Here is a 21,718-nt window from a genome sequence, read left to right as displayed (position 1 = left end):
GCAGTCCAAGATTTTTTTTCCCCCTTCTATACATCACTGAAACATGATATCCAATACAATCAAGACTCCAAATTATCCCAAGTTAGAACTGTAGCTATTAAATAGAGTCCAGTAGGGGTTACCAAGTGGTATCCACGTCCACATAGCATGCTGATGGCCCAGGATCCCAAGCACTGATAATTTTAGATGACTCCGGCAGAAAGATAAAAAGTTTGACATATCATAGCTCTCACACCTGCAAGAACTTTGTTTCCTTTTCCAAATATATTGTATATGAAACCATGCATGAGCATTAAAGGAACATTAAATCCAGAGTAGATCTGATCATTGACCAGGCTTGGGCACAGAAAATATGAACAACATGCCAGAGCAAACAACAAAGGAGCCACTCATCGGATACCTGGTCCTGACCACGTATCTTATACACCAACCCTGCCATTTCGTGGCTGAAGGAGAATAGCACACACAAGAAGAAAACATCCCTTACGTACACATGCAAAACCAGTACTGGAAAAACTCATGCTGTCTCTTGATAAACTTGGTTATTTTCCCCACTTTTCGCCAACATCATTGAACTTTATTACAGTCTAGAATTATTCATTCTAGTAACCTCCATGTATGAAAGCATTGAGGCGGTCCAGCTCCTCACGATGCTCAGTCACCACAGCTCGAACAACATCCCCAATGGAGACCATGCCGATCATACCCTTGTCATCAATCACTGGAATGTGTCTGACACGATTATCTACCAAGGCACAAAAAAAAAACAAGAAAAAAAACAGCAATAGTTACAACTAATATCATACAAGGTACTCAACTTGGAACTACTGCTAAATACACAAAGGCATGGGAAACCTGTCATCAGTTGCATAGCTTGCAGAACTTTGGTATCAGGAGTCACAGTGATCAGCTTGTTCTGGTCAAATGGAAGCCAAAACGATAAGTGGCGAGACTAAGGTTGAAAAGGATCTGTTCATCCAAAATTAGTTCGGAAATTGCTTTCTTTTTTTGAGAAATATAATCATGTATTTGCTTGATCCCACCAAAACATATTATCCACACTATTTTAAGGTTCACCTTTTATAAGTTTTTTTCTTTTTTTTTTTTTTTGTTTCTTGCATCATTTATATCAACAACCAAATCATACTTCTAATACCAGAAGGGCAAAGAAAACCGACCACGTGTAGGCTGGCACATTTCAGCTGGCTTCGGTAAAGTACGTACCTCTTCAGTCATAATATCACCAACTTTAGTTGATTTTGAAGATCTTCCCTGAACAATGATTTTCCGGAGATAATCTGAAAACAAACGAAACCGAATTAATACTCAGTACATATTAACTGATCAGTGCTTCAGGTTTCGGCTAAAACAATGAATAGAGAAAACAATAATCTTCGACCAAGTATTTTACAACAAAAATCAAATGAACGGCTTGATGTTTTTTGTGTTCCATCAACTAATCATGTTAGATACTGAAAATGCTACCATTTGAGCACAAGCCTGATTGACGCTTCAATATTTGCTGCTGAACTCACACCAACTTCAATGCTTCTTTGAGCTATTGACTGAGGATCATCTGATGTTGAACAGAAATTACACAGCCGAAAGATCAACTAGCTCAATATAGCTCTTCAGGTAACATAGACTTTAATCCTCTGCATCTTATATTCCCGAAATGATGCTCAAGAATACGGAATTAATACTTCCAGTTCAACATGATTTGATCATTGGCAGCAGGAAAAGGAAACTTTCCTGAAACTCAAACCCACACCCACTCCCTAAACATTGCCTCACTTCCAGTGTTTCAGAAGCATCTGCTTCCCCGCACCTGCACCTGTACCTACTCCCACATGCACTCCCAATGCTGGCAACTAATTTGATCAAATGAAAATAACACAATTCAGAGCCTCAACAGACAGCATATTGGAAACGCTGGGGGTTAAAAGAACTAAACTTCTGGAAGATTGCAGGGTCTATTTTGTTAACTAACTTATTGGATAAGAAAAAGGAAATCCTCAATAATCTCAATAAAAGGGAAGCACAGTCATTAACATTATACGAAGACTTTCAATTGGTGAACATCGTACGTTGTGCATATCTTGATGTAGATGACAGATGACAGAATATCCAAGGTTTTATGTGGTTACAAAGGCCATTGCACGTCAAGTAATATGTTATCTCAAAGTGTGAATGGCACCAAGTCCTTGGCAAATGAAACATTTTAATACCTGTGGAGGTTGGTTCCCCTAAAGAGATCAAGCACCAGTTCCGTCCCCTTACTCATATTCTCCCCTTATTTATAATTTACCACTGTTGGGAGAACCAGGTTCCCATCATCTTGCTATCAGAAAGGTTCATCCGGCTAAGCACTGACAAGCGCTTAGCAGGAATACCAAAGGAATTGGGACAAGAAGCTCCATAGCATTCGACAGTGTCTTCATTATCATGCTTTTTTCATTTTCTTAAGAGATTAGGCCTTTATCCTAATCATTTCCTCAAAAAAAACAAAAAAACAAAAAACAAGAAAAGGTTGTCATTATCATGTCCAGCTATTGAGGAGATTATTTCCCTGAGATATAAAATGAGTGAAGACGGATCATCAAGTTGCTAAATTGTGGTCTTAGAACTTGAAGAAAAAATACGCACATTTTGGCATAAATAAATATGGTCAATAAGGAGGTGAGATCATATCTCATTCCATTCTAAGCACCATCGTATATGGTGCTGTCATATCAAGAGAATTGGTTGCTTCAGAGGGGAATTTTGTTTTCAAAGTAGTGAAAAAACTTGAGCAAATTCATGTCGAGATTTAGTCAGGACAAATACAAATGTAACTGCATTTTCTGATAGATGGGCACTGCAACCAATGCATATAGAAGCATTTGATAAAATTACTCATACACAATTGGCTATGATGGGAAGTATCTGTAAGTAATCTATATGATTACACCATGCATACTCTTTTTGCAGCTAGTCATGCCATTAACCTCTTCAATATCAAGAAAAACATCTTCGCTATCAAGAAAATGCTCTACAGTATAAATATACCACCAATATACAAAAATTTCCTTCAGAAACAGGTATAAACAGCCATATGCCATCACCAAACCTAACCTTTATCTCTTGATATTTCAACTTCCATAAACATTGCTTCTTAAAATGATTCACAAATGCCAAAGAATATATATCTGACAATATAAATCTGCATGAGAAGTTATGGTTTCAGATACGGGAATGAGGTATGCATGCATACAGTAAAACCCTTCCTTTTTTCTCTCTTATAGGCCAACAACATCCCCGATTAGAAGAGGGTATCAAATCAACTGTGTAAGTTTCACACAAGACCAATGAGATCTGGTAGTGGAGTGGGGGCATATCTATGGCTAAGATCCACTGACATACATAGCCAAACCAATCTAATCGGACATGGTTTTTGAACAAGGTACTTTGTTGACTATATAACAATTTCATTTTAGATTATGAAGATACGCCAAGGCATGGTAATAGTCATTGTCATGCACTAATATGCTTTTCAATACAGTGCAACTTCACTTTTTGTCTTACTAAACAAACATTAGCTTTATGAATTCTAATCTCTAGGATACCAATGAAAAATGTAATTGAAACCAAAAGACATGATCCATGTCCATATGTTTTGACGTATTATGCAAAGAAAAGCACAGAACAGTGTCCCATAATTTAGGGTCATCAATTTTATATATATCCAAATAAAAGCAAGAAAAGCATATCACTGCTGAGATTGGTAAATAAACTTTATGATGCATTTCAAAACAAGAAAAAGATAAGGCTCTCTTAAAAACATTAACAAATGTATTATGTCCAAGGCCATTTGCCACAAGCAAAAGCTGTAAAAGGTTTTATTGGGGGGAAAAACAAGTCGTCCCGAAACACATGGGCACATGACCATCACGTGCCTGAAGGCGCCCAACCTTGAGGCGCCCGACCTGGAGGCGTCCGACTTTAAGATACGCAGCCGGGCCGGACGTCCGGCCAGGCGCTCGACTCCGAGACGCCCGATCCGAGCACCCGACCTCGACATTCTCGACTTTGGAGGTCCGACCTCGCTATCCATCTGCAGCGGTCACATTCTTCTGCAGCTCGACCAAGTATCATGCCCTGCCACTGCTGTCAACAATTAATGCGCATGACCTCCACTAATCTTCGGCTCACTCAACAATTAATGCGCATGGCCTCCACTGATCTCCGGCTCACTCAACAATTAATGCGCGTGCCATCTACGGATCTTAAGCTCTCCACGGCAGACAGTTGAGCTACTCCGCCACGTCCGATAAGCCACGACGACTCACTGACTCTGGCCTGATCTCCCACGACAATGTATTAATTCACACGATCGTGCTCAATAATGACGATAATCCGTTCGCCCCGTCACATCACAGGTAATCCTGTACCCCTCTATAAAAGGGGAACCCCTCCATCTTAGAGGGGGTTGGACTCTGAAATCCCGCCGACGGACCGTCACCTGCCATCTTATGCCGGAGCTCCTCCTTCTCAGCCAACGACCGCCCCCGGGTCCAATTTCCAGCAACAGTTGGCGCTAGAGAAAGGGACCGAGTTGTGGCCATGAAGTTGAGAAGCAAAGGAGTCCCGCCGACGGACCGTCACCTGCCATCTTACGCCGGAGCTCCTCCTTCTCAGCCAACGACCGCCCCCGGGTCCAATTTCCAGCAACAGCTGGTGCTAGAGGAAGGGACCGAGTTGTGGTCATGAAGTTGAGAAGCAAAGGAGCCTCCAATGCCTCCCGGCGTCTCCCACCAAGTCCTGGACGGACACTCTGTCCAGAACTCGCCACCTCCGGCTGACCTAGTTCCCCAAGTCCAGCCAGAATAATTCAATATCCTGGTGCAGCAAGTTCAAGCCTTGGCCGCAGCCGTCCAAGGCCTGCAACGTGAGGGAGCCCCACCTACGCCGCCTCCGGAGGCCCAGGTCCAGCCAATGCTTCCTCCAAATGGACCGGTGCCCCAGGGCCTAAATCTCCACGGCTCCTCAAGGGCCAACAATGAAGAACGATGTTGTCGCCAAGGCTCAGCCCGGGCGTCTCCCCGGAGAGAATTGCCAAGGAGGAGCATAGACAGAAGGCCGCAGCTTTCGAAAGCTGAGTCAGCCCCGGACCGTCACGAGCCGAAGCAGACTACTGTGGCAATCCCCCAGGCTGGGGAGCTCGACAGGAAGGTCGAGAACCTTGAGCGCCAGATTAAAGCGCTTCACAGCAGGAAGGCAAGGCGCGAGGGCGACTTTGAGTTTACCACCAAGTCCCCCTTTTTCCGCCAGATTGAGGATGAGCCGATCCCACCGAGGTTCAAAATGCCCCAAGTGGAGCCCAACAACGGAACTACCGACCCCCTCGACCATTTGGAAAGTTACCAAGCCCTCATGACATTGCAAGGGTCCTCGGAGGCTGTACTCTACAAGGCCTTTCCAGCGACTCTTCGGGGAACGGCTCGGCTTTGGTTCTCTAAACTGAAGCCGAGCACAGTATCCTCTTTTGAGCAGCTCGGCAGGCAATTCGCCACCAACTTTGCTGCCAGCGGCGAACATCGGACTCCCTCCTATACGTCAAGCAAAAGGAGGGGGAATCCCTCAGAGAATACCTCGACCGCTTTACCGTTGCAACCTGGGAGGTCCGCGAGCTCGACCAGTCGATAGCCATGTCGGCACTAAAGACTGGGGTTCACTCCTACAGATTTCTCTTCTCCATTGAGAAGAGCTTTCCCGCCGACTTCACTGAAATGCTGACCCGAGCTCGGAAGTATGCGAAGGCCGAGGAGGCTATCGCCTCCAGGTGGGGCGTGACCGAGCAGGCCTCAAAGAAGCAGAAGAAGCGCCGCGAAGAGCACGGCCGCCCGAGAAGCCGACCCCCCGCCGAGATAAGAACCTGCCTCAGCTGAGGAGCCCACCTCGACAGCGGGGACAGCTTCGACCAAGGTCCCCGCCTCGACCGGATCTCCGCCGCGGCCACGAATGCCCTCGGGGAGGTACGAGAATTACACTCTCCTGAATGTTCCCCGAGCAGAGGTCCTAATGGAGATAGAAGGTCGAAACTATTTCCGACCTCCACCCCTGATGCGGGATACGGAAGCTCGGCGCAATCCTAGGAAGTATTGTCGTTTCCACCGAGACCACGGCCACAACACAGAGAATTGCTTCCAGCTCCGGGATGAGATCGAGGCGCTTATCCGCCGCGGGGTACTCAACCGGTTCGTACGGAACCGGCGTGAGGAAAGGAGGCCACTGGAAAATGCCGCACTGTCCGAAAATCCAAATGACAACGAGCCTATCGCCGGCACCATCAACACCATTGGAGGAGGAAGCTCGGCTGAAGAACCAATCGAGGGAAGGACCCCTCCGAAGCGCCCGCACACCTCCGAAGCCATCTCATTCTCGGACGAGGACTTGGAAGGAGTTGAGACTCTTCATGATGACGCTGCGGTCATCTCCATAATTGTAAAAAAGTTTGATGTAAAGCACGTCCTATTTGATAATGGAAGCTCGGCAAATATTTTGTACTATGATGCCTATCAAAAAATGGGGATGACGGAAAACCAGCTTCGAAAAATGAATGCCCCGCTGGTCGGATTCACCGGGGACTCGGTCCCGATTGAAGGCGAGGTCAGTTTTTTTGTCACAGTCGGGCTCGCCCCCCGAGAAAGTACTGTGAGGACGGACTTCCTTGTGGTCCGTCAGCCTTCGGCCTACAACACCATTCTTGGACAACCAGAACTTAATGCTCTCCGAGCTGTGGTCTCGACCTATCACCTGCTCGTGCGATTCCCCACCGACCAAGGAGTGGGCGAAGCTCGTGGGGACCAGTCAATAACTAAGCGGTGCCACATGGCAACTCACCAAGCAAAGCAACCAGCTAAGGCACCAAGCCGAGAGGAGCTACCGGCCAAGGCGCCGACTCAAACGTCAGATCAGATGCTGCCCGTTCAAACCTTGGAAGTGCGGGACGACCCCCGGAAAGGACGGGTAGAACCTGGTGAGCTTCTTACCCAGATTTCTTTACAAGAAAATTGCCCAGAGCTAACCGTGCAGGTCGGCTCCGGCCTGAGCTCCCTTGAAAGAAACCGCCTGATTGAGGCAGAGTACGAGGCCCGGATGGGGTAGTTGCGGAGCAGGCCCTACGCCTCGAATTTCCAGCCTCGAACAATGAGGCAGAGTACGAGGCGCTCATCGTCGGGCTCAAATTGGCAAAGGAGCTAAAAGCCGAGGACCTGAAGGTCTTCAGTGACTCCCAACTGGTCGTGAGCCAGATCCTGGGGGACTTTGAAGCAAGAGAGCCATCAATGCAGAGATATCTCCAAAAGGTGCGAGACCTCACATCCACCCTGAGCTCCTTCAATATCCAGCACATCCCCAGAACGAAGAACCTAAGGGCAGACCAACTGTCGAAGCTGGCAACCTCTCGCATGAGCGAGCTTCCTAAGGCAACAATGCTCGAATATCTCCAAATGCCCAGCACGGAGGAGCTTGAGCCGACCCTCTGCATCGAAACCGAGCCGAGCTGGATGGACGAGCTCATCAGCTATCTACAAAATGAAACCCTCCCCAATGATGAGCTCGAGGCTCGCCGAATCAGGCGTCTAACCTCCCGATACATATTATATGAAGGCAAGCTCTACCGAAAATCTTTCACCTCTCCTCTCCTCAGATGCCTCCGCCCGTCAGAGACGGACTATGCTATGCGAGAGGTTCATGAAGAGATATGCGGGAACCATTTGGAAGGCCGAGCACTGGCCCATAAAATCTTGCGCCAAGGATACTATTGGCCTACACTTCAAAAGGACGCAACGGACTTCGTCCGAAGGTGCGATCGATGCCAGCGGAACGCCAACATCCAGCGCCGACCCTTGGCCCCGCTAACCTCGATCAGTGCCCCCGGCCATTCGCCCAATGGGGGATTGACATCCTGAGTCCATTCCCCCTAGCTACCGGGCAGAGAAAGTTTCTGGTCGTCTCCATCGACTACTTCACCAAATGGTTCGAAGCCGAACCAGTGGACCGGATCACCGAACAGAAGATGCGGGACTTTGTTTGGAAGTCAATAATCTGCAGATTTGGACTCCCCCGCATCCTTATATCTGACAACAGCCGTCAGTTCGACAACATCCGTTTCAGAGAATTCTGCTCCAAACTCAGTATTGACCACCGCTTCACCTCGATTGCCCATCCACAAACAAATGGAGAAACCGAGGTGACGAATCACACCATCCTCCAAGGGCACAAGGCCAAGCTCGACCGATCCAAGGGGCAATGGGTCGAAAACCTCTACAATGTCCTCTAGGCCTACAGAACCACATTCCGACTTCCTACCGGCGAGACCCCCTTCAACCTGGCATGCGAAACAGAAGCTGTCATCCTTCTAGAAGTTGGACTCCCTTCACCAAGAGTGGAACATTATGATGCAGCCTCCAACTCCTCCCAACTCAGGGGCAACCTGGACCTCATCGAGGAGACAAGGGAGGCAGCCCGAGTTTGCATGATGAGATATCAACGAAAAACGGCACAGTACTACAACTCCAGAGTAAAAGCCAAGCTTTTCAAGGCAGGAGATCTCGTCCTTAGGAGAGCAGAAGCTTCTCAGCCCACCGAGCAGGAAAAGCTTGCCCCGAACTAGGAAGGGCCATACCGGATTGCACGAGTCCAGCGATCGGGAGCATACAAGTTGGAATCTCTCGAAGGAACTCTTATTCCACGAAGCTGGAACTCCGAAAATCTTCGGATGTACTACCAGTAAAGCCCCCAGGGGTCCTCAACGATTGGGAATACAACTCTCGCCCTCTACTTATGATAATTCGTTTACAGCTCTCCCTTAATTATTCCATGCTCTTCCTGATATTGGGACGCTCGTGATTTTCAGAAAACCCGACCAAGCTCGGATGCCCGACCAAGTTCACATGCCCCAGCGAAGCCTGGAACGCCTCGCCACGTCGATCTCAATCTCGATCTCCCTCAAAGTCCTCGACCAAGATCGGGATGCCCCATTGTTCGATAGTGGGTCCAAGCTCCCTCGACCTCGGAAAGCGTCACCAGGTCAACGGCGAGCCCAAGCTCCCTCGACCTCGTGCTCGATCCCTCGACTAAGGTCGGGATGCCCGCTAAGTCGACAGTGAGCCCAAGCTTCCTTGACCTCGGAAAGCGTCACCAGGTCGACAGCGAGCCCAAGCTCCCTCGACCTCGTGCTCGATCCCTCGACTAAGGTCAGGATGCCCCACTGAGTCGACAGTGAGCCCAAGCTCCCTTGACCTCGGGAGGACATTCAACAACCCCCTGGCGTGCAGGCATGCCTAAAGCAGGCAATACCTCGTAGGGAATGCAGCATTCTCCCCTGCTCGACCGGTGCGAGCTACGCTGTTGCACGAGACTCCGATCAAAGCGCCATCCCTACAACAAATGACACCACCTGCGGAAGCGGACTGCAGGCCGAGGAACGCCCCTAAAGGCCGATCACAGAGCGGAGTCGCTCGCCTCCACTTGAGATGCCCGGCTCCGATGGTGCAAGAGGTATAACCCTACCCAGCACCTATGTCATTGCATTTACTTGCCTATATTACAAGACGGTCGGCAAAACCCCGACTAAGCTCGGAAGCCCCCCCCCCCCCCGACCAAGGTCGGGATGCTCCCCTAAGTCAACCATAAGTCAAGGTTCCCCCGACCCCATGCATACTCTCCTCACCACTAATCTCCAGGACAATCTTCACTTGCTCCGGACCCCTCTGAACGAGGGCTCGGCCGAATCCAAACGTCGATTTAAGCCGACAACGGTCTGTAGCGACAACCTCGAGCTCCGCCCGATGATACTCTGGCCAAGCTCGGAAATGCCAAGTCACTCACCGCAAGTTCTGATTCCACTTCTTGATACCCCGACCAAGTTCGAGACCAAAAAGCACGAAAGCTCCAACGATAGCCTGACCTCGGTCTACGATCTCTTCAGGGTCCGACCCTAAAGCTTTGACAAGCTTATTCTGGAAGCCGAGCCCAAAGACTTGGCGAAATTTTTCAGAGGATAAACCTAAAGGTCTAGTAGGATCTCTTCGGAGTCCGACCTTAAAGCTTTGATAAGCTTATTCTGGAAGCCGAGCCCAAAGACTTGGCAAAATTTTCCAAAAGACAGACCTAAAGGCCTAGCGGGACTCCTTCAGGGCCCGAGCTCAAAAACTTAGCAAGTATTCCTAAAGCCTAAGCCCAGATCTAAGCCTAACAACTTAGCAAATGCTATCGGAGCCTAGGTATAAAGACTTAGCCGAGCTCGAAGACTTGAAGAAATTCGCCGGGAAGAATCCAACTCAAGCAATCAGAATAAAAGCTTATCAATTACGCAAATGAAAGCAAGCACAAGTCTGGAAAAAGAGAAGTTCTTCATTGATAGGCCTGAAGGCCAAGTACAAAATCGAGGTTCGACCATACAATAATTCCAATGGCTGACCTCACTTACAAAAAGAAGAACCAAAAGAAGAAAAAAGACTAAGTCCTAAGGAGTAGTCGCAGCTTCGGCACCGACCTCAAGGTCGTCCACGACGACCACCTCGGGATTCTCAGCTGGAGCCTCCCCGGGTTCTTCCACCGGCCCGGCCGCAGTCATAGAGGTCTCGGTGGGAACGTCGCCAGCGGCTTCAGGGACGGCATCAGGCACTCCTTCAGGAGCTCCCTCGGCGGAAGCCTCCCGAGCAGCCTCCTCGGCTGCTTTGACCTCAGCCCCAGCCGGGCCTTCGGGCCCGCCCTCGTCCTCGTCGATCCCCCCTCCGGGCTGGAGCATACTGAGATCGAACTCAGGGCAGAGCCGCTTCAGTTGCCTCCGAAAGTCTTCGAAGCCGCGGATAAGTCCATCCACGGCCTCTTCCTCCAGCAACTCGCGGAACTCTTCCGACTCCCGGAAGAGTTGCACCGCATGTTGAGCTTGCTCCAAGGCCCTCTTCTCTCGAGCCTCGAGCTGCTCAACCTTTAGCTGGGTGCCCCTCGCCTCATGCTGGGAGACAGCAATCGCGGAGCGAGCTTCGGCCAAACAAGCCTTGACGACGCGCACCTCCGACCTGGCCAGAGCATGCACGCCCCTCTCGTCTTCGGCGGCCTCCACCCTCGCGAGGAGCTCCCTCCGCAAGACCTCGACCTCGCCCAGCCTCCTCTCGGCCTCCTCCTGCCCCCGCAGACATCTTCGGGCCATGTCCCGGTAGTCTGCTGCCATGGAGATCAGCATGTCGACCTCGTGAAGATGCTGCAAACAGAGCAAATGAAAGAATAAACCAAGACCAAAGATCGAATACAGGAGTTAAGGCCGAAAACAAACTTACCCGAATGGTGGAGCAATGGGTCCCGTCCACAAGACTATTGAAGTCCGCGAACTGGAACTCGGCCCGATCGGCCGGGAGCAGAGCGACCCGGAAGACTTGACACGCTATTTGGGCATCATGGAGGGCCGAGTCACCCTCGAAGACCGCCCACTCAGGGCAGTGGGGCCTCCTCTCTTGCCGGGTCTCACCCCCCGAAGGACCCGGAAGACTGGGCCTCGCTGGGCTCACGAAGACGAGCTCGGGACCCCTAGGCCGCTCCCCGGCTCGGGACCGAGCGCCACAACCGGACGAGCTGCCGACTGGGACGCTGAGAGACGGGAGCTGGGCAAGCGAGGGCCGCAGAAGTCCCCGCAAAGCTCGAGCCCCCGCGATCGGTGCTCGGAACCTCCTTCCGAGCAGGTCTGGAGGCCCCAGCCCCGGGGGCACTTAATTTGGCTTTTTTCCTCGGCTCGGGTAGGGCCCCACCTGCCTCGGCCTCGGTTGCCCTCTTTTTGAATCGGGCGTAGAGAGCCGCGTTGCTGGTCACCATCTTCGGAATATCTGAAAAGACAAAAGAAAAAGATGTCAGGAAAAAGGAGACGAGAGAAGAAAAGAAAAAGTAAAACGAACGAGACAAAAAATGACAACCACCCTTACCCTGGGGGCGCGCCGAGCTCAAGCCGACATTGACCAAAACGACCTCGCTCACGAGGTCATTCAGAAGAATATCTTCCTCGAGGCCGTAAAGAGCGTCGAGGATCCCCTGCTCGCTCTCGGAAAGTCTGGGGAGCTTATTGGCGATCTTGAGCCGGGCCTGCCCCCACCTGGTATCAAACCCCCACGCACGCTCGGAGGATAAAAAGAAAAACTTCTTCCACCCATGAATGGATGTACGAGCACTTCGAAAGAGTGACCGACCGCTCCGAAGAGCAAGGTAAAGCCACTCTCCGTCCCCCGGATTGGACTTCAGCAAGAAGCACCGCCGGAAGACATTGACCGAAGTCGGTATCCCGTGCGCAAAGCAAAGGGACAAAAAACCGACAATTGTCCTCCATGCGTTCGGAGCAAGCTGCGCTGGGACAAGCTGATAAGTCGCCAGGAGATCGTTCACGAACCCGTGTAGCGGAAACCGCAAGCCGGCCCAGAGTGCCTCTATGTACACTCCGATCCGACCTGGGGGAGACCTCGTCATCCGATCCTTCGACCCCGCGGGTTCAAGACGAAACTCGCACTGAGGAAAAAACTACTCATCGGCCATTTCTAACTCCTCACTACTCAAAGTGGACCCGACCTCGTCCGGACCACGACCCATCCTAGAAAGGAAATGATAGAAGAAGAAAAGAGAAAAAAGAGCAAAAACCCTCCGAGCGGACGAGGGGCACCTACTAAAATTTCCGCCGAAAATGTCGACGATTTGAAGAGAAACCGAGACGATCGCCTGGAAACGCCTCGGAGTGCCATCGGAGGAAACTAGAGAACAGGAGAACAAGGAGAGGAGCAACGATAGCCGCGGCCAAATAGGAGCCCTTGGGGCCAGGATAAGGATTTATATAGACCTCTCCAACGGCCCGGATCGGAGAGGCAGGATCCCGCCTTCCGTCCAGATCGTACCACGTGTCGGCCCCGAAGACCGAAGCGGCATATCCGATTCAGATCGACACTTTGAATACCGAATCAAGGCGGCGTCCCATCATAAGCCCACAACGCGAGACCACCTCGAAAGGCAAAAGGGTGTCGCCCCGTCCTTTCTCATTAAGAGTGCTTTGAAACACGCGGAACGCCGGAATAAGTTAAGGCTTCCTGGCCCACACCAATATGGTAAAGTTGTACTTCCCACGTTCGAGCTCGCAAACAGCTCGAACTCGAAAGTCGGAGGATAGTGTTGGAGGAAAAAACAAGTCGTCCCGAAACACATGGGTGCATGACCATCACGTGCCTGAAGGCGCCCGACCTGAAGGCGCCCGACCTGGAGGCGTCCGACTTTAAGACACGCAGCCGGGTCGGACGTCCGGCCAGGCGCTCGACTCCGAGACGCCCGATCCGAGCACCTGACCTCGGCATTCGACTTCGGAGGTCCGACCTCGCTATCCACCTGCAGCGGTCACATCTTTCTGCAGCTCGACCAAGGACCATGCCCTGCCACTGCTGTCAACAATTAATGCGCATGGCCTCCACTGATCTCCGGCTCACTCAACAATCAATGCGCGTGCCATCTACGGATCTTAAGCTCTCCACGGCAGACAGTTGAGCTACTCCGCCACGTCCAATCAACCACGACGACTTACTGACTCCGGCCTGATCTCCCACGACAATGTATTAATTCACACGATCGTGTTCAATCATGACGGTAACCCGTTCGCCCCGTCATATCACAGGTAATCCTGTACCCCTCTATAAAAGGGAAACCCCTCCATCTTAGAGGGGGTTGGACTCTGAAATTCTGGAGACATTTTCTCTTCCCTCATACATTTGCCCCCTCTGACTTAGGCATCGGAGGGCCGGCGCCGGAAACCCTGGCCACCGGCTTTTTGCAGGTCCCCTGGAGGACGCCGCCCGCCGACGGACCGCCACCCGCCATCTTACGCCGGAGCTCCTCCTCAGCCAACGGCCGCCCCCGGGTCCAATTTCCAGCAACAGGTTTCATTGCAGATAAAATGTCTTTTCCTTATTTTCATTTAAGGAGCACTTCAGTTATTGCATGATTTGTTTTCTTTTTTTTTTCTTTTTGCTAGTTAGTGTTGCATGTTATTTTTTGCGTTAGTAAATATCCTTCCTAACAAATCTTGAAGATGACAAAAGACGAAGGCCTCTCGAAATGACAGATATATAGTCAAGGCCCAACTGCATACATGTATTCGGCCCCAAATGCTTCCAAATGAAAATCAATAACATGAAAACCATTGATCTATGATGTCTAAAATGCCCAAAGGTTAGAAGTCATTTGTTTTAGAAGTCTCCTATATATGCTTCAAGTGGGCATAAAATTAACAATAGCAACACAACTAGCAAGAAAGACTATACTACAGTTATATAATTTGAAAAATCTAAACTGTTGATCCTGCTCTAGAAATTTTAATGTACATAGACCAAAAATGATTTGATTTGGATGCTTCTAGTCCACAAATCAAATCAATGATTCTTCACCCTTTGTGCACTAATGGCTTGGGTCAAATGACAAAAAGTTCCCCATGTAAATAAAGCTATCTAGTGCAATATCATAATCACAACCGTCCCACCTTGTCCCTTTTCTCTGAGATAGGCAAGGGTTGCCTTAGACGATATTTCAAGCCTTTCAATATATTTACACAGAATCCCCATCTACCGTATCTGAGGTCTTCCTCCTACCTTTCCTACGTCACTCAACATAAATTAAATCATCTTTCCTTACTGGAGCCCCCTATAACTTTCTACATGCCTATACCATGTCAACTGATTCTCCATCATTTTGTCTTTAACTTGGGAAAATCTTACAATTCCTCCAAGATCTAGCATACTCATCGCTCACTACAACCTTCCTAGTTTTCCTTGACATCCATCTAGGAATTCTAGTTTTAGCTACATTCAACTTACTTTCTTGGACCTTTTTTATTACTCAAAATTTCTAACCATACAACATTTATGCCTTGATGTCATTCTACAAAGTTTCCCCTTTTGCTTTGCCAAGATATCATTGATCACATAATACCCTATAAGTACCTCTCCACTTTGACTTATGTCCTGGTCTCTCCATAATTTTGTATCACAAATCTCTGGTAATGAAACTGATCACACAGTCAAAACCCTTGTCTACCATTTTAAACCAGTGCATCATCTCCATTTCTATTTTAAATTTATGCAATACATATGCCCCTTTTAAACCCTTACCCTTTAAAGCTTACTTCCATAAATAGCATTTCATACCTAATGCCATACACGGGGACTAAAACAGTCATTTTCTTGTAAAAGCAAAATTTACCAAGTTTGAAATTTGGTGCAATTTAAGCAATACACACATACATTGATGCACTTATATGAGGTGCAAAGAGAAATTCATACTCACTGCAAAACTCAAATTTCTAATTGCAAAATGAAAATGAAAGATGTGATCTACAAGGTCCAAATGCCTATGCATGAAAAATCGTATGTTCCAGAAACCTCTTGCCTATGGATCAAGTCCTTCCAAATATACAGTTCTAATGCCACAATAAGTGTGCTGATTTTGGTACGCCTCGATGCACAAGATAGGAGAATTCAAAACATAGGATTTTTTTTTCCTTTTTGTACATAGGCTTTTTAAGACTTCTTCTATATCATATCCAATGATTTAGATTTCCATTTTCTAGCCGCCACTTTCGAACTTTGCAGTAGATGCAAGACCTTTCTTTTTTGGTACATGATGCAAGACCTTTCTTTACACCTTGTGTATTATTACTGCAACCTACATGCATATGTACATACATAATACACACACATAAACATGTAAATGTGAGTAGAAATACACTTGTATATTTTTGTAACCATCAAATCAAATGGCCCCTCCATAGTCTTCTGATATGTACGCAAAACTAAAAGCTGCACCCCCCCCTTTATAAAATAGGAACCTTCAATCAGAATCATCAAATTGAATGGTCCCTCGCTGCAGCATCTAATATGTACTATAGGATTATTGGAACTTAAATGAGAATTGTGAGAACAATTTTGTACTGTTAAATTTCTAATCACACCTCTACATCATAATTGCAATATTTAATTGATATTATAATATCTAATTGTCTATCAATTGTAACCATCCAACACATAATACCTGATTTCAGAACTATAATGATTAGACTATCTTTTTCTAGTTTCTATTTGAAGTGTCCAAAGAATTTGTACTGTTACTCTTTGTTTGCTTTCTCAAGAAATTATTGAGCATGTATGCATGATTCCCCTGACACAATCATTAAAGTATGCTGATTACCTCTCTCAGTAATAATTCCAGCAATTGCTTTATCAGCTTCAGGTTTTACCACCACCAAAGCTCCAACATTGTGTTGTGTCATCTGAATGAAGAGCATAATTCAGCCATTTATCTCATAATATTATCTTTCAAGAAAGATGAAGTGCTTCAGAAGCTAGAACACTAATTTTTTAAAAAAAAATCATGATAAGCAGCTACCAAACATTTATTATTAAGAGAAGGATAGTATATACCGCTTTCACAGCATCATACACAGTATCATCTGTAGTGCACCACAGCCAGGACCCATCAGCACCCTTGCCCTTAGCTTTTAAAACATCTGAAATTGTGGTGCTTTCAAATCCGTGCTCTTCCAATTGAGCAGAAGTTGACTCAAAGCGTGAAAAGGCAGTAGGTAACATGGCTGGATTCATGATACGCATATGCTGCAGAACAGCACATTTGAGAACATTTCCTTGTGCACGGATAGCTTGAAGTGCTCCTTGCATTTTGCCTGACTTCGATGACATAACCATTAGACTACAGAATTATATAACATCATTAAAATAAGTATCCTCCTTCTGCTCTATACTAGACCCACCATCTGTGTCCAGATTTTTGAACAAAGAATCATTAAAAACAGATCTTTTAGCACTATAAGCATTAGCATTTACATGAAAAAATTTCGCAGGAATCATGAACATTTTCAATTCTTTGTGCATCAGAAAATATGCCATTTAAAAGCCATCTTTCAATTTCCTTTAACTAACAAGACTATCATAGTGAAAGTGAGAAAGGAATATACACATTCTAGTAATCTATTTTTTAGCAGTGATATGTGTTTCTGCAACAAGGAACCAACAAAGAAAAGATGGAAAGAATCCCTATAAAATCATAAGAAGGAACTACTAAGTTGAACTTTCATACATCGAAAGAAGGTAAATTCAAACATGGTCCCCCACACTGCCAATATCAAAAGCAATTAATTCAAACACTATGGTTCCCCTTCTCATAAGCTTCTTGCAGTATGTGTGAAATGAAGAAATGCTCCCAAGCATTCGGCCACCCCTGGATATTTTAGTGCAAAGTTGACTAATGGAAGGGCTAGCACCAGAAGCCCCATGTGATTCACAATGTGGAAGCAGAAGTAATACTGTCTACTTACAAACTCCATCAAGAACAGTTTTTACTGCCATCACTGCCTAATATCATTTAGGTTACAATCATACCGAACATATCATGGTCCAAGCTTAAGCATCAAAAAGGAAGAGTTCGTTAGATTCCTTCAGCTGCTAGTAGGTCATAAAGGACCTAGCGAAGAAAGTTCCCCGCAGAACGTCCCCAAACCTTATCGGTTTTAGTTCCAGCCCTCTGGTATGAGTGGGAGAAAACCAAATCCACCATTTTGTACCATTTAGTTTCTCTTGGAATTAGGACCTGAGCCTCTGGTATGAGTGGGAGAAAACCGAATCCACCATTTTGTACCATTTAGTTTCTCTTGGAATTAGGACTTCAGGCCCCTCCTTAAAAGCCTTACACCTTCAAATATGCGGCAGCAGTTATTTGCCAAACCCAGAGAAGGTGCAGAAGCAGGTGCGATTACAGATGCTGGGAAATGAATACTTGAGAAACACTTTTAGTAATGAGATGCTTAAGAAGTAGAGCATGAAAGTGGAAGCAGGTTGGAGATTCTAGGAAGATTCCAAAGTGGGTGTCTTTACACTATGTAAAAGATTCTGGCTACTAAGGGAGAGAAGCGATAAAGTATATCTTTGGTTAAACTCTAAGATAGCTTCATCTACACATGTCAACATCTACTTAAAAGTCCAGCATGGCAAACCTTAAGAGTTAAGACCTATTTCCACACCCCTACTATAGTGTATCCAAGCTAGTATTTGTGATAATCCTAGAACTCAAAACCAATATTCCCTGTTGTCTATTTTTTATGTCTGCTGTTCTCTAGAACACCTTTATATCAATTCTTAAGCCCTTCAAAGATTTTCAGAGCAACAACCTGATAACCCCGTATGCCATAAAAGTTAGGTTAATTAGGACAGCATTAACATGCAAGAGACCATCCACAAAGACAATCAGCAAAGAGGAGAAAGGGGGGAAAACAAAAGAAGAAGAAGAAGAAGAAGAAGAAGACAAAAAGCTCACCTAAGCACCCATCTAGCCTCTCCAAACATATATCTTGTCATGATTCATTGTCTTCCCTACCACAACAAAAATCCCAAATGGCTCATCCAACAGAAATCACAAACATTCATATAAAAGGTATTTGTAACTTCTAAAATAACTTTTTTGCCAGAAGTATCATAGTGATTGTTATTGTAGGATTGAAACCATTACCATCTAGACTAAGAAATAGAAGTAACATGTAGATTTTTTTAAAAAAAAAAAAATTGCATCCCCTGATACTACCCTTCACCTTTTCTTTCTAACACACTCTAGTTAGTGCAGTCCCACAACAATGGTGTAAAGCACCAGAGCATAGGGCCCCCTTGACCCAGACTCTAGGTACACCTGAAAAACAAATTAATAATAAAGAAATAAATATCAAGGATATTCGTCCATTAGTACAAAAATAGCAGCCATAATGTAGTTCAACGATCCAAATTTGCCTGTTTCTTGACCCCATCCTTCACAGCACACTTGAAGGACAGTTCCAGTTCATATTATAAAACGCCTTTTCTTTCTTGTCTTAACAGAGATATTCCAGAATTTGAGAACCCCTTTTTCATTATGCTTCCGAGGCTTAAACTACGAAGTTCTTGGATCCCCCCCCCCCTTTTTTCCCTTTTTTTTTTTCTTTTCCTTTGCATCTTTAGATGGCATAGTGCCTCCATTGTAACACAGCATGTTGCTGGCTCTACTCCGATCTTGTAGTAGAGAACGAATGGATAATCTGAAACCTAGATTACATATCCACCTTAAATCTCTTTTGAGAACCGCAGAAGATACCTTGTAAATCATTTTCGGAGTAATAACTCTGTAAAGTCTTATACCCTCTCGTTTATCAAAGGGAAACGAAATCGAACACATGAACAAATGAAAGGTTTATCCAAGAAGTCGAACTATAGTTCATATTTATTGGGGAAAAAACAAAAAACAAAAAGATAGGAGTTGACCTGATCTTCTATCCCAGAATACCCAACAAAAGGCAGCATATGCGAATTATTCTGAGATGAGAGCTCCATGGTCACCTTTTCTTTCTTCTGGAATTGCAGACTAGCAGATTTATGAAGACAATTTATGAGGACATAGTTTCTAAGGAACTATAAGCCCAAAAAAATACATCAAGCTTCGTCTACCCCCTCTTAGTCAACTCATTTGGATCCCCCTCCCCCCAATTTCTTTTCGGGGTTTGTGCGTGTTAGTCAACTCTCAAACTGGATTCTCACTCTCGTGATTCTCAGGGCACGCGTGCTGTGAGCCAGCTTAATACAGACGGCTGAAACCCAGAAGCAGAGAGCCAAAGAGAAGGAAACACGAACCGCAGGGCGCGGTGCAGGAAACTTCACAATCATCGGCACAAGGGCTCTTGACATTTATCAGCTTTTTTTTAGCAGCATGCGCAGAGAGATGCGAGAGAGAGGAGAAGAGAAGGCACGAGTCTCACCTGGAAAGGCTGCGCAACGACACCGCGAGCGGAGTGGGGAAGGAGAGAGAGAAGGAAGGAGAGGAAGGGGCGATGGATACCGATCCGACTCTTCACTCTCTCTCTTCTTCTTACTGCTGTAAATAAGAAAGAGAAGAAAGCCTTTGTTATGCTTATAGAGGTAGAGGCCGTGAGTTGGGGAGCGTGACCAGGTGAGGTGTCCCGGTCTTATCAGCACCCCGCTTTTGTGAAGGCTACGGAAACAATAAACAAATCTAAACGGAGGGATCAGGGCGGTAAGATAAAGGACAATTATGGCCCATCAGCTTCCACGAATGATTCGTTTTTAAGTCTAATTGTAAATGTGTGATACTTGAACAATTAATATATTCGGTTTATCAAAAAAAAAGAAAAAAATCCATTCGATACACTTGACTGAGCTTTGGGATGTGCTATGTACAAAAATAAACAGATTCTTGTAATGCCATCAAAATATGCCCATCTGACCCTATCCATTCCCAATTTCCCATTTACACGGCAAAATATTCGAACTAATTAATTGTATGAAAAAGAAAACCATCTCATATTATAAATATGCGTCCGTTCGCGCGCCAGCCTCCCTCCCGAGCCTCACCCACTCCCAGCCCACCGAATCATGTACGGAGAGAGCCCACTGAAAGGATCGCATTCCATCGTCGGGATTCGGGAAAGAGCTGAATCCCTCGGTCCCTGGACCCCTCCTGACGCACCGCACCGCACCCGGAACGAACGGATGGGGTGGGGAGCACGGCATGTGATATGTGGGTCCCATCCTATCTTAAGAAAGGAAGGAAAAATCATGATATCGATCCATGTGGCGACGAAAGTGGCCGGCACGCTTGCCCGCCCGCTTAGGAGGATGGCGACCGCACGTCGTGATCGGACCGGAGGATTCGCTGCTCCGTTTCGAGCGGTTAGGACCGTCCCGATCTCGATCTGCATCCGTTCCGGGGTCGAGCTTCCTCCGGGTGGGGTTCAATTAACCTGTTTCCTCGTCACTGACATTACGCATGGTCTACCATATGGCACAGGCAGGCACGGTCGATCTTATCCAAAAGCCTGCCCATATAGGTCTGTCTAATCGTGTATTTGTCCTCATCCACTGCTTAACGCCACGTCTAGGGTCACGAGAATCTTAGGCGCAGCTCAGCTCTCCGGTAGCATATTAAAAAATTTAAATTAATAAAAATAAAAAAAATAAACAGGCGTCCTTCAATTGAAATAAAATAAAATTTTAAAAAAATATCAATTATAAAGTGAGTAAGACATTAGTACTAGAGGTTCAGATCGAGCTAGATTATGACTCGAGATGGGTAACTCTAGCCAGGATCCTGGTCTGCGACCGCACTCCGATCTAAAACAGCAAAGACAAATAAGTCCTCTTACTAGAATGTACCTCCTCTGATATCTAATTCACGATGATACTCAAGGAACATATGGAGGTTCTCACCAGTATGTCAAAGTGCCTGAGCGCTTACCTAGAAGGTTCCTTTGAGAGTTAGTTGTACAAGAGAAAGCAAAGGCCTAATACCTTGGAATTCAGGCATATGACTCACCATGATTGGCAGGCCTCCATACGTTCCGAATATTAGGCATGGGCATTTCGCACATGAATCGCGCCCCACTTATTTGGTTGGCATAATTTCAGTGATCGCTTGAAATTTTGGTAGGAATGTCGCTAGCTATAAGGAGCTTTTGAAATTCGAACTTGGCCACGTGCTTCCAGGCGTGTCATGTGGCAAGCCCCGACTAGTGTTGCGTTGGCTCCATGTCGATTTCAACCTCCATAACCTCGCCAAGCTTGCTAGCTTGGGTTGCGGAAATAGCTTCCTCGATAGGGCCAACCAGCAAATA

General features: G+C 46.7%; 1 protein-coding gene across 3 annotated transcripts; it reads right to left on the bottom strand.

The window, feature by feature from the left end:
* Window positions 1-236: 236 nt before the first annotated feature.
* On the bottom strand, window positions 237-20,005 carry CBSX3 (Cystathionine beta-synthase (CBS) family protein). Of its 3 annotated transcripts, XM_039117734.3 has the most exons (7): window positions 19,847-19,974; window positions 18,385-18,440; window positions 16,479-16,738; window positions 16,246-16,327; window positions 1,225-1,298; window positions 856-916; window positions 237-745 (listed from the first exon to the last, which is right to left on the bottom strand). In XM_039117734.3, the coding sequence occupies exons 3-7, from the start codon at window positions 16,731-16,733 to the stop codon at window positions 603-605; spliced, it is 615 nt and encodes a 204-aa protein (XP_038973662.1). In that variant the 5' UTR covers window positions 16,734-16,738; window positions 18,385-18,440; window positions 19,847-19,974; the 3' UTR covers window positions 237-602. The 3 variants fall into 3 exon arrangements, with proteins under 3 accessions (XP_038973662.1, XP_008808769.1, XP_088569832.1); XM_008810547.5 differs by lacking the exon at window positions 18,385-18,440 and having other exon boundaries at window positions 19,847-20,005; XM_088713706.2 differs by lacking the exons at window positions 237-745; window positions 856-916; window positions 1,225-1,298 and adding exons at window positions 10,381-11,251; window positions 11,328-11,867 and having other exon boundaries at window positions 11,964-16,327; window positions 19,847-19,987.
* Window positions 20,006-21,718: the final 1,713 nt, after the last annotated feature.

Source organism: Phoenix dactylifera, chromosome 17 (genome assembly GCF_051530095.1).
Source record: "Phoenix dactylifera cultivar Ajwa chromosome 17, Ajwa_hap1_PhDact_Kaust_v1.1, whole genome shotgun sequence".
NCBI classification, from domain to species: Eukaryota; Viridiplantae; Streptophyta; class Magnoliopsida; order Arecales; family Arecaceae; genus Phoenix; species Phoenix dactylifera.
Note: the sequence above shows the minus strand (reverse complement) of the source record. Positions and strands in the feature narration are given on the sequence as shown.